This window comes from Echinops telfairi, unplaced genomic scaffold (assembly GCF_000313985.2).
Source record: "Echinops telfairi isolate 266 unplaced genomic scaffold, ASM31398v2 ScPeMD7_5;HRSCAF=22, whole genome shotgun sequence".
Lineage (NCBI taxonomy): Eukaryota > Metazoa > Chordata > Mammalia > Afrosoricida > Tenrecidae > Echinops > Echinops telfairi.
In genome coordinates, this window is record NW_022103901.1 from 10,867,266 (window position 1) to 10,879,465 (window position 12,200).

Below are 12,200 nucleotides of genomic sequence, written 5' to 3' on the forward strand. Positions count from 1 at the left end.
ACACTGGACCTGATCTAGGCTTCAGCATTTTGTGTATTTTTGTTTTTGTTCGTTCATATTAGGGTGTACCTCAGTGGTGTGATGTCATTGCAGATCACACTCTTGACGTTGTGTTGTATGCTGTTCTGATTTTTTGATAGATGTAACTCAGGATGGATGAACCTATAGAGACAGCAAGTAAAATCAGGGTATGGGGGAGGGAGGGGAAGGTAGAGGAGAGGGTAGGGGGGAGGTAAAAGGGATACGGTGTCAAGGAGGCCAGAAAGAAAAAGAATGTTGGGAATCTGACGGTGGTAGCAATTGTACAATACTGCTTGTTGTGACTGAATTGTGGAATGATATATGTATGAACTCCCAATTCATAATACATTTGTTTGTTTGTTTGTTTTAAAGAAAAAGGGGGAAAATGCTCCTTAAAATGTCCTTTATTCTCTTCCTCCAGTAGCTTAAAGGCTCTTGGCAGAAGACATAGTGCCCCCCCCAAAAAAGAAGAAGACATAGAGCCCTCAGCTAGTTTGTTCATCTATTCAAAAACAAAAACTTTAACTGAAAAATGGCTCGGCATTCCTTATCCGACTGAAGTATTGAACTGTGTGACGTCTAGATGATGTCCTAACAAGATGAGTTGTTGTTGTTTGTTTGTTTGTTTAAGTGCACTACAATTTTAAAATAATAAATAAATAAAACAAGCAAAAAACAAAAGGAAAGAAATGGGGGCGGGGGGGATTAGCTACATACTTTCCCACTCTAGAATCCTACAAGTCGGACTAATAGGCTCTGTCCACAGCATTCTGTTCCAGCCCTCTCAACTTCTACAGGACTGCAGGCCACTTCTGAAATGGGAACTCATTAGCTTATGGGGGTCCTTGATCCAAACCATGTAAGGAGTGAGCCCTCTGTCACCGGAAGCATTCAAGGACAACCAGGATGAACTTCGGTGCACATGCTTCCATGGTCAAGGTATATGATCAGATGATTGATTTTATTATTGTTATTATTATTAGGACAGACAACAGGTGCTCATAGTAAGACACGCCAATCTTTCGAATGGTCCAAGGCGAAAACTCGATAGCCACTCCTACCTCTGGTTTCTTGCGTGGTTTTGTGGACCTGTGTTGAGCATTCGCAAATGTGATAAGCATGTAGGAGACCTCCTTTCCTTTCACACAAACTCAGTCATAGGATATATTGTGCTGCTTTCTTCAGCTCATGATACATCCCAGATCTCCTTCCCGAATTCTTACCAGCTGTAGGTAGAGATAGCTGATACAGTTCCCTAACCACCACCGATGGCTAGTTCAAGGGTTTTGTTGCTGCTGCTGTCAACCGTATGTAGTGATGTAGACACCTTTGTGCATTTCTCCCAGGGCCCGGATGCTCAGGTACTCAGAATAACTCCCAGAATTAGGAGGAAGTGTCTTCTTCTTCTTTTAAATCATTTTATTGGGGGCTTGTACAACTCTTATCAAAACCCATCCATCCATCCATCCATCCATCCATCCATCCATCCATCCATCCATCCATTGTGTCAAGCACCTTTGTACATTTGTTGCCTCATCATTCTCCAAACACTTTCTTTCTACTTGAGCCCTTGGTATCAGCTCCTCACTTTTACCCCCATTCCAGGGACGTACCTTCTAAGAAGCTGCTGAACCTAAAACGATAGGATGCTGGGTAAGCAAACATTTTCCATTGGTGCGGTCACAAGTGTTCGTGTTGCCGGTTAGAATCCGACCTTTTCTCAAGGTGAGATGCTCCTTCACCGCTTTCCCAAGAAGCCACGTCCTTGAAGACCGACAGGTTTTAGATCTCGAACGAGAAGAATGGTCCCTGGACCTTTTCCTCTGAGACGATGGTAGCAAATTCTAATCATAATGTTTTTGAGAATAAATTTAAAAAGGGGACCCGCGACAAAATACATTTCTCTAAACCCTCACAACTGGACAACCCAAAGAATCACACATGCACACACACACACACACACACACACGTTATCTCTGGACTTTAGAGAATAAAAATGTATCAATACTTGTTCACTAACTGTAAGGTGGGTGTCACGAGAATGCAAGTTGTTAGGGGATTCTGGTAGAGGGATGGGAGGGGGCATGTGGAGACTGCTTTCTGTACGATTTTTCAGTAAATCTAAATCTGATCTAAAAAAATCATTTTTTAAAAAAGGGAAAACTACTAACAAGATGTGCCCGCAGTCATCATCGGTAGACATGTCTTGTAAATCTTTCACCGTGGAATGACTTATCATCCCGTGCGCAGGCAGTCGGATGAATTTTGTAAACCGTTCAATGGTAGAAATATTCTAGGAAAGTAGAGATATTTTAGGCATCAGAATGAAACTTGTCAAAGGGACCATCTGTTTTCCCAGCCATTTTTAGGTGGTTCTTCAGACACATTTCATTGTATGAATAACCCTGGTGGTGTAGTGGTTATCCATTGGGCTATGATCTGCGTGGTCGGCAGTTCAAAGCCACCAGCAGCTTCTTAGGAAAAACACTGGGCTTTCTCCTCCCTACAAACAGCTGCAGTCACATTACTGACAACGAGCATGATGGAGCTACACGGATGCAGCCAGAGCCCTGGAGCTGGAGGAGTCGCATGGAGACCACCCAGCACTGAGATGCTTCTATGACCACTGGATCCACAAGACTTTCCACCCACTGGCCTGTGATCTTTATTTCTGCATTCGGCATCATTGCATGTGCTGCATAAGTCCAAATAAGAATTTATAGACTGGTAACCGTCATATGGGCTAATATCAGATTTATGGACTTGATCTGGACTGGACTGGGATGGTTTCTCAATATTCAATTGCTCTGGTCTATAAAGCTCTTTCTTATATACATATGCGTGTCTATGGATTTGTTTCCCTAGTCAACCCAGACTAACACAAAGGGTCTCCCCAATCATACAGAGGAGCTCGGATGCAGCTGGGAGCCAGAGTGCTGCACCCATTGGCCAGTCAGTCACCTGCGATTCTGCCTCCTGAGCACGGTCTTCTATCACCTAGCCACCAGGTGGCACTTTGGGTCCCATAGAAAGCTCTTCTCTGAAGCAAAACCATCTTGGCTTCTTCCAAAATCCAAAATTGAATTCTATTCCATGTACAAGCTTTACTTCTAAGCCCAACTTTCTACCCGGGGACTGTGATGCATGAAAAAGAAGAGCATGTGGGTGATGATCTGAGAATCAATCACTGCAAAAATGACTCAGCGATAGACAGAGGATGGCACAGGGCGAGAGACAGGATGAAAGGGGAGTCTATCTTTTTCGGTTACGTAGAAATAATTTTTTCACTGTAGCAGTGATGCTGTCATTTAGACCAGAGGGGAAAGGCTTATCCGAGACTGCGTCACAGAAAACTTGCAGGGTGAGTAAGATGAACCTGGGTCTGTGGAGAGGGAAAGGCAGGGCATTCCAGACAGAATTCCAGAGGGTTCCGTTGTGATCCTTCCCGAATGGAAAATCAGCCAAGCAACCCCCCAAGCCTCAGGTGGCTCCCTCCACCCTCCAATAATGTCAGCGGCTCCCCCTCCCATGGACACCCTTTTTCATTCCTACAAACACACAACATCAGTGGAGAAAACACTCCATAAATTGCTACATAAATGGAGAAGAGGCTGACGCTGTCAAGGATTTGGGCTGGCTTGGATCCACCATCGACGCTCACAGAAGCAGCCGTTCCAAGAAATCAAAAGACAAGTGGCCTGACTCAGTGGTTCTCAACCTTGCTAATGCCGTGACCCTTTCATACAGTTCCTCATGTGGTGATGACCCCCCAACCATCACATTATTCCGTTGCTACTTCATCGCTGCAATTTTGCTACTGTGATGAATCAGGCGACCCCTGTGAAAGGGTCGTTCGACCTCCAAAGGAGTCGTGATCCACAGGTTGAGAACTGCTGCCTTAGGTGAATCTGCTGCCCAAGATGTCTTTAGTGTGTTGAAAAGCAAGGATGATACTTTGAGGACTAAGGTTGAGCCTGACCCAAGCCATGGTATTTTCAGTGGCCTCATGCGCATGTGAAAATTGGGCACTGAATAAGGAAGATCAAAGAAGAACCGAAGGCATTTGAATTATGGTGCTGGAGAAGAATACTGAAAATTCCATGAACTGCTAAAAATAAACAAATCTGCCTTGGAAGAAGCATGGCCAGAGTCCTCCTTAGAGACGTCCTCTTGCAGACGTGGTAATCACATAATCTCCGGTCTACTTGAGAGTATTGAAAGGGTGGAGTTTAGCCTGTCCATCAAGTTGCAGCTTGATGACCTCATTTAGAGGCGCTACAGAGATAAATCGCTCGCAGGAGGCCAGACCCACTCTCTCTGCCTTCCCTTTCCTGTTGTTGAGACACTCAGAGAACTGGAAGAGCCACATGGAGACCCTCACCAGCCAGTGTTGAGATGCTTCCACTACCACTGGTTCCACAAGACTTTCTACCCACCGACCTGTGATATTCCTGTATTTGGCATCATTGCATGTGTTGCGTGAGTCTGAAGAAGAATGGATAGCCTAATATCAGACTTTTGGGTTCATATAGAACTTATAGACTTGATCTGGACTGGGTTGGGATGTTTTTTTAATATACAATTGCTCTTTTATGTAAAGCTCTCTCTTACACATATATAAGTGTCTATGGATTTGTTTCTCTAATCAACCCGTATTGACACATACTTTGGACATGTTGTCAGGAAAGACCAGTCCTTGGAGAAGGACATCGTGTTTGGTAGTGTAGCAGGGCAATGAAGTAGAGGAAGAGCCCCAAGTAGATGGAGTGACACTGAGGTAGCAGCACTTGGCTCAAACAGAGGAAGCAGTGTGAGGACGGAGCAGGACTGAGCCGTGTTTCTTTCTGTGGTGTGTAAGGTCACTATAGGCTGGAACTGCAGGAAAGTAACACTGAGGGAAATACGACTGGGACTTATTCCCTAATTTATCACAGAGGGAATCTGGAAAGCTAGTATTCCACGGTAGGAAAGCCACCACTTTGGTAAGGTAGAGATAAAGTCCAAGTACATGATCCTGCGTTAAATATCATTTCCACAGATTCTCCCCTTACAGCTCTGCTGCCTTAAAGTGAGCACATGGTTGATTCTGTCTCCCTGTAGAAGCAGACATTTCTATTGCTCTATCTCTCCCGCCGTGGCATCTACGCCCTTGAATTTTTGGCGTGGCTCTATTAATATTGTCATCAATTTTGCCTTGACAGCTTTCATTGTATAGAAAATAACCATGTAGCCCCTATAGCTCTTGTGAATTTAATATATAAAACAAAAGGGGGAATTGTGGAATGCAAAAGGGGTTTTCCCCAGGTGGTCTCCTCCAAATATATGCCAAACCTTGTACACTGCTTGCATCACATGCTAAATGACTGTACACATGGAGGTCAACACAAGCTGCTTAGAGGTTAATCTCCCTGAGGGTTATCAGCCCCCTAGAGCAATCTGTCCCACCGCCATCAAGTTGATTCTGACTCACATCAACCCTAGGGCTCATCGTGGAAAACAAAGGAAGACATTGGTGTGTCTTAGCTGGTGCTGCTATTACAGAAATCCCACAGCAGAGTGACTTTAACAAACCAGTTTATTTTCTCACACTTTAGGGGCCTAGAAGCCCAAAGTCAAGATGCCAGCTGAGGGGGAGGCTTTCTCTCTCTGTTGGCTCTGTGGGGGGAGGTCCTTGTTCCTTGGTTGCCTGGTGACCATAGTGAGCGCTACCTTCCTCTAGCTCTGCCTGTTCTCTTGCTTGTTTGATCTCTTTTATAACTCAAGATTTTAATTTATCATAAAAATGACCAGGCTTACGGGTCTGATCGAGCCTGGAAGAACACCCAAGGCCATGACCCTTAGACATTCTTCAAACTCAGCCCCCTGGCTCAATTTCCAGCCAAACAACAGGCAGTATGTTTATAAGCAGAGTAATATCACTAATGAGGTACGAACTGCTCAGAATAATTGGCGGGCCATTTGAGATCCAAAGGGCAGCGGTTATCCAAGGACAAAGGCCAGAGGGTTCAAAAGGGAGAGGGAATGGAAACACCAAGAGGAAGTTGGAGGAGTGATGCTATGTGGTGGGGACTACAACAGGGACAGGTAACAAAACGTGTACGAACTGTTAGCTGGAAACCTGATTTGCTCTGTAAACCTTCACCCAATGTTTGGTGACAACAGAGAGTTTTAAGAGAGAGAGAAAGAGGGATTTAAGACACTATAACTATCTCATTGACACAACAAAAAAACCCATTCTGAAATGGGGTTATTTTTAAAAGTTTTATTGACATATAATCCACTTTCCATCTAACTCAATGGTTTACATATATTAAAAGGGTTGTACGATCATCATCACAATCAATTTTAGAATATTTTCTTCATTCTTGTACCCAGTATTATTAGCTCCCCATTAGCCCTCAACTTCTCTTACCATAACCCTAAGGATCAAATAGGATTATAACTAGAGGTATAAGGTTAGGATTAGCACACATATTCTGGGGCAATGGGGTAGGGGAAATAATGATAATAGCTACCATTATCAAAGTCACAATATGCTAAATATGAGCCTCCTCGGTGCGAAGTGGTTACGATTTGGGCTGTGATCCTCAAGGTCGGCAGTTGGAAACCACTAGCAGCTCCAAGGGTGGGATGGCTTTCTACTCCCGTAAACGGTTACGGTCTTGGAAACTCACAGGGGCAGCTCTACCTTGCTCTATAGGGTTGCTCGCTATGAGTCAGTATTAACCCAACAGCAGTGAGTCTGAGTCTGCATTTTTGAGCCCTAAGAACAACCTTGCAAGGCAGGTATTGTTATCCTGGAGCTTTACAATGAGAGATGGAGAGTGACAGGTTAAGGGACTCACCTGAGGCTAAACAGCTAATAAGGGTCAGAGACAAGATTCCCTAACAGGTGAACTCGGCCCACCCCCTGGTCACTAGAACATAACCCCATAAGAAAGTCCAAGAAACAAAAGAAAAACATAAAGTAGTGACATGTAAGCTTCTATCAACAATTACTTCAAGTGCTACAAAAAAAAAAAGTATCATTTGTTGCCAACGTTGATCTAGAAAGACCCATTACTTTCTCAGTGTAACCCAGTGCAAGAGTTTCTCTCATCTCTGACAGCTGCCATCCAGCTGGCTCAAACACAGGCGGCTCTATGCTGCCTGGTCCTCACCATCGTTGTCAAGTTCAAGTCCATGATGGTGGCCCTTGTGCCCACTCATTCCACCAAGGCCTCCTTGCCCTTGCAGACCCCCACCTCACATGCCATGCCTTCATTCCCCGGCAACGGATCCCTCCCAGTAATGTGTGCACAGCAGTCAGGCAGCACTCTATGGTGAGATCCTTAAGGTTTCCACGAAGCCCTTGGTATCAGCTCCTCATTTTCCTCCCTCCCTCCCTCATGAGCCCTTGATAAATTATCAATTATTATTTTCATATCTTATATCGTGCGCTGTCTCCCTTCCCCCACTTTTCTGTTGTCCATTCCCCTGGGGAGCGGGGTGGAGGCGTGGGAGTGTTATATGTGATCATTGTGGTCGGCTCCCCCTCACTCCCCCCACCTTTCCCCATCCCTCCTGGTAGCTGCTACTCTCATGATTGGTCCTGTTAATTTAAATGTTTGTCCCACATCCTCCCCACTGTATCCGGGGCCTCCTGTTGGGATCCCGTTCACAGTGGCCGCGGTGGTGGCCGGGTCGTGGAAGTGGGGATTCCCGGGGTGCACCAGTCCTTCGGAAGAATTGATGCCTTACATCCTCTCGATTGTCTTCACTCTTTGTTCTAAATCCTTCTATCTCTTAACACCGGCCTTTTCCCGTTTATCACCGCCTGCATTCCCTACACCTAGCAGCGACGTTTTATTTTGAGATAAATCTCTCGATAGATGTTATTTTGAGCTTTCCCTCCCGATCTCCATCCAGCTCCCACCTTGCCCCCTCTTAATTATCCACGTCCTTGGCATTATTCCTTCTGCTTCCTCAACAGATTCCAAAGACTTTCCCAGACCGTCTCTGGCCTTTTCCCGCCTTTTCCCCCCTTCAAGGTTCCAAACAGCGAGGACTCATTCATTGTCTTCTTCTCCCGCCCTCCAACCAACCAACCCACCGACCCACAAGTCAGCCACGTTACCATGACGACAGCGCTACTCAAAGCTGAAGTCCAGGACCTGGTTGCCATGGTTCCCGCTTCTCCGCCCCCAGCCCCGCCCGCGCGCCCCACGGCGTTGGCGCCTGCGCAGCACGGAGCGCGCCGGGCCGGCCGAGCGGGGCGGGGCTTGCAGCCAGAGGGCGGGGGAGGCGGGCTGGCGCCTACGGTGGCCGAAGAGGGACGCGCCGAGCCGGAGGCTGCAGGATGGTAGGCTGTGCGAAGAGGGAAGCGAGGGAGGGTGGAGAAACTGAGGGGCGTGGGCTGCACCTTCGGGGGTCCTTGGGGGCCGCCCTCTGTCGGAGCCGCTTTTTCTCCCTTGTCGTCCTCGGGGCCCTTCCCCTGTCTGGGCGGGTGGGCCAGGCGGCCTGGGAAGGAACTGCCGGGATGAGCGGGAAGGAGGCGCATTTGTGGGGCGATTGGGGGTGGACTAGGGGACGGGGACACCGGCAGGACCGGCCGAGCCAGGGGGAAGGTCGGGTCTCAGGTCAAGGGGTCGGGACCCCTGCCGCAGGGAAGTGGCTCGGTGCACAGGGTGCCGGGGTCTGTAAGCGGAGGTAGGGCAAGAAAAGGGGAGCAGGGGTTCCCCGTCACCCTGACCCGCTCTTCCGGAGCAGCCCCGAGCGGAGCGGCCGCCGTGGGAGGGGAGAGTTTTGGGCCGTGGAGGGAGCGTCTTGGCCCGGCTCCCCGACAGGCCACGTTGAGGCACGGCAGCTCAGGGGGCTTAAGGTTTTGCTCACGAGGACCCAGGCTCCGGGGTCCCGGGTTCTAGTGCTCTTTGGTCTCCACTCCGCTCCCCATTCTCTTTCCGGAATCCAGGCCTTCCTTCTTCCTGTTCAACCCTCCACCCCCATCCAGGACGCTGCGGGTTCCCCAAACCCCTCAGTCCCTTGCCCCCCACACCCACAGCAGCAACACCCGGAGGCCTAGTTTTCTCCTGGCCTTGCATTCCGATTTTTAGCCCACTGTGCCACGCACCCAGGGGCCCTGTACTGGGAGAGAGAAGGCCAGCATTTCCATGAGTATTTACAGCCTTGGAATCCTGGTAGGACAGCCCCACTCTGCCCTGTGGGGGGGGGTCACTCGGAGTCAGAAGGGACTGCCTGGCAGTGGGTTGGGTTGGGTTCCTTACATCAGGGATTTCTGAGCTGGGCATGTCCACAGAGAGGAGAGCTGCGGGGAGAAGGAGCTGTTCTGGTAGTGGCAGGACGCCCCAGGAAATGGGAAACAACGGGAGGGACACAAGTAATGAGGGCCCAACCCTCCTCCCTACTCCACCCAGCTTGCTCTGTGGACCACAGGCGGTCGCAGCTGGCCCTGGCCTGCTTGAGAAGCCCAAAGAGAGCCTGGTCACCGGGGGCCTGAGGACTGGGCCCGTAAGGAGACGCCCGTAAGGAGACCTGCGCTATCCCAGGCCAGATAGATACCTGGAGAGAAAAGAGTGGGATTTAGGGGTTCCGGAAACGACGAGCCTCCATGGAGAAGGCTCCCCTGAGTACAGGACTGGCACTAAGGGCAGCATGTTTGGGGCTCACAGACTAGGATGGGGTGCAGAGTGGCAGTAACTTCTTGAGGCACAAAGTGCCCATGTCACCTAGATGATGGCCAGAAGGAAGGTGGAAGAGAACCACCATCTCTTTGGCCATGACTACCTGGAGTGTGTCAGACTGCCAGGTATGTCACACGTCTTTGGAGCCTGGTTAGGAAGCAGGAAGTCAGGAGACAATAGTCAACGGGCTTAACCGTTGACAGTGTGCCGGGCATGGCTACCCACCCTCTCCAGAGGATCCTTAGTGGTACAGCGTGCTAAGCGCCAGGCCGAGGCCCAAGCCTCAGGAGACAGGTGAGGCTGTCCAGTAAAGATGGAACCCCTCAGAAGCCCTGGAGCCTTTCTCCTCCGCCCTCTACTGTGGCTCTGAGTCAGCTCGGTGGCAGTGGGTGTCACAACTTTTGTCAGATGGACATTTTATGAGCTCCATCTTACAGGTAAGGAAATAGGAGTCCAGAGACATAAAGTCCAAGCAGGGTCAGGACTGGAGCCTGAATGACAGCCTGAGAAAGTCTGACGTCCCTGAGAGGGCCGGGTACCTACAGGGTGGGACAAGCCAGCACCAAACCTCCTGCGAGTGGAGAGGATTCAGACGATGCATTGGGGACTGTGTGTCTGCAGAGCTGAGGTTCTCAACCTACGGGTCATGACCCCTTTGGGGGTTGAATGATCCTTTCACAAGGGTCGCCTAAGACCATCAGAAAACACATAATTCCAGTGGTCTTAGGAACCAAGACACCGCTCCTCTACCCATCTCCAGGCGGGTCCACCCACTTGCGGATACGCCCCCGCATATGAGTACCCGGTGTGAAAACTGTTACCCATGCTACACCATGCTTCAAGACAAAATTTCATTTATTTGTCATTAGAAATAAATATTTCACAATATATAATTCCATATTGTTTTCCTGATTCATCACTATGCTTTATGAGGTTCAATTTGTAACAGTGAAAATACATCCTGAATATCAGATATTTACATGACGATTTTTAACAGTAGCAAAATGACAGTTATGAAGTAGCAAAGAAAATAGTTTTATGGGGGGGGTCACCACAACAGGAGGAACTGTATTAAAGGGTTGCAGCATTAGGAAGGTTGAGAACCACTGCTGTAAAGGAAAGTCAGTTAGATACCAAATCGCTGACCCTCAACTCTGCCCATCCCTCCCCAGATGCGATTTATGCTGCTGTTCAGCCGGCAGGGGAAACTGCGGCTGCAGAAGTGGTACCTGGCCACGTCCGACAAGGAGCGGAAGAAAATGGTTCGGGAGCTTATGCAGGTTGTGCTGGCTCGCAAGCCCAAGATGTGCAGCTTTCTGGAGTGGAGGGACCTCAAAGTCGTCTATAAGAGGTGACACCCCACCGACTGTCAGACCTGCCTGGGTCCTATTTAACTGGAGTGTGGCAGAGGAGTGGTGGCGTAGTGGGTTACGCCTTGGGCTGCTAGTCTCAAGGTTAGCTGTTCGAACCCACCAGCAGTTCTGCTGGAGAAAGATGAGGCTTTCTGCTCCAGTAATGAGCTACAGCCTCGGAAACTCACTGGGGCAGTTCTGTTCTACCCCCTGTGAGTTGACATCAACTTGATAGCAGTAAGTAGGTCGGCAAGCCAGGATGGTGTAGCTGGTTACAAATTGGGCTTCGCACAGCAAGGCAGCAGTTCCATCTCACCAGCCGCTCCATGGGAGAAGGCCGAGGCTTTCTGCTCCCGTAAAGAGTTATAGCCTCACAGGAGCACTTCTACCCTGTCCTCTGGCCTTGCTCCGAGGCAGAGTGGACTGGATAGCCCGGAGGCTTTTCTGAGGTTAGGTCCAGGAGTGCTGGGTCCTAAGGACATCTGGAGGTCGATGACCAGCTCCACCCTCTGTTACTGCCCAAGTCGCCTTGAAGAAGCGTCTGTTCCCTACTGGGTGTGGCTGCAGTCTTACACCCGCCCCACTTGCCTGCCTCTGTCCCTCGGAAGTTCTGCCCGTCCGGTTCGTGGTGCAGAATTAACAGTGCTGGATCCTGGCACCCCCTTTCCCAACACACAGACCTACACATTCTTCCTGGCTCCTTCTCTAAGCAGGTTGAATTAGTTGGCTCATTTGTTTGTTTGTTTGGTTACTCAGTCAAATTGAACTGGGGAGGGGGGTGGGAGGGGCAAAAAGAAAAAGCCCCTGTCCAGGAGCCAGTACGTGGTGGCCGGTGCTGCTCAGGTAGGGACAGTCCCTGGGCCGGCAAGGAGAAGCAGCAGGAGGTCCCCCACTCCCACCCCTAGAATGAAGCCGCCCTCACCTAGGCAGCCCTCCTGGTTACGCCACGTGTGCCCCTCTCCCCAGATATGCCAGCCTCTACTTCTGCTGCGCCATCGAGGGCCAGGACAATGAGCTCATCACGCTGGAGCTGATCCACCGATATGTGGAGCTCTTGGACAAATACTTTGGCAGCGTAAGTCTCTTCCCCACTCCCCTCCGGATCCTTCCCCAGGCTTTCCCCGGACCCTTGCGACCAAGCTTGGGG

General features: G+C 49.4%; 1 protein-coding gene across 3 annotated transcripts in view; it reads left to right on the forward strand.

Moving 5' to 3' along the window:
- The first annotated feature begins 8,304 nt into the window (after positions 1-8,304).
- AP1S1 (adaptor related protein complex 1 subunit sigma 1) overlaps positions 8,305-12,200 on the forward strand; it is a 5,393-nt gene continuing 1,497 nt past the window's right edge. Inside the window, exons 1-3 of one of the 3 annotated variants that reach the window (XM_004705965.4) lie at positions 8,305-8,362; positions 10,874-11,052; positions 12,020-12,128. In XM_004705965.4, coding sequence (XP_004706022.1) covers positions 8,360-8,362; positions 10,874-11,052; positions 12,020-12,128 — 291 coding nt within the window. In that variant the 5' untranslated portion in view covers positions 8,305-8,359. Of the gene's footprint in view, positions 8,363-9,727; positions 9,827-10,105; positions 10,139-10,873; positions 11,053-12,019; positions 12,129-12,200 lie in introns of those variants that run through there. The other 2 variants (XM_045285875.1, XM_045285876.1) reach the window with 2 other exon arrangements.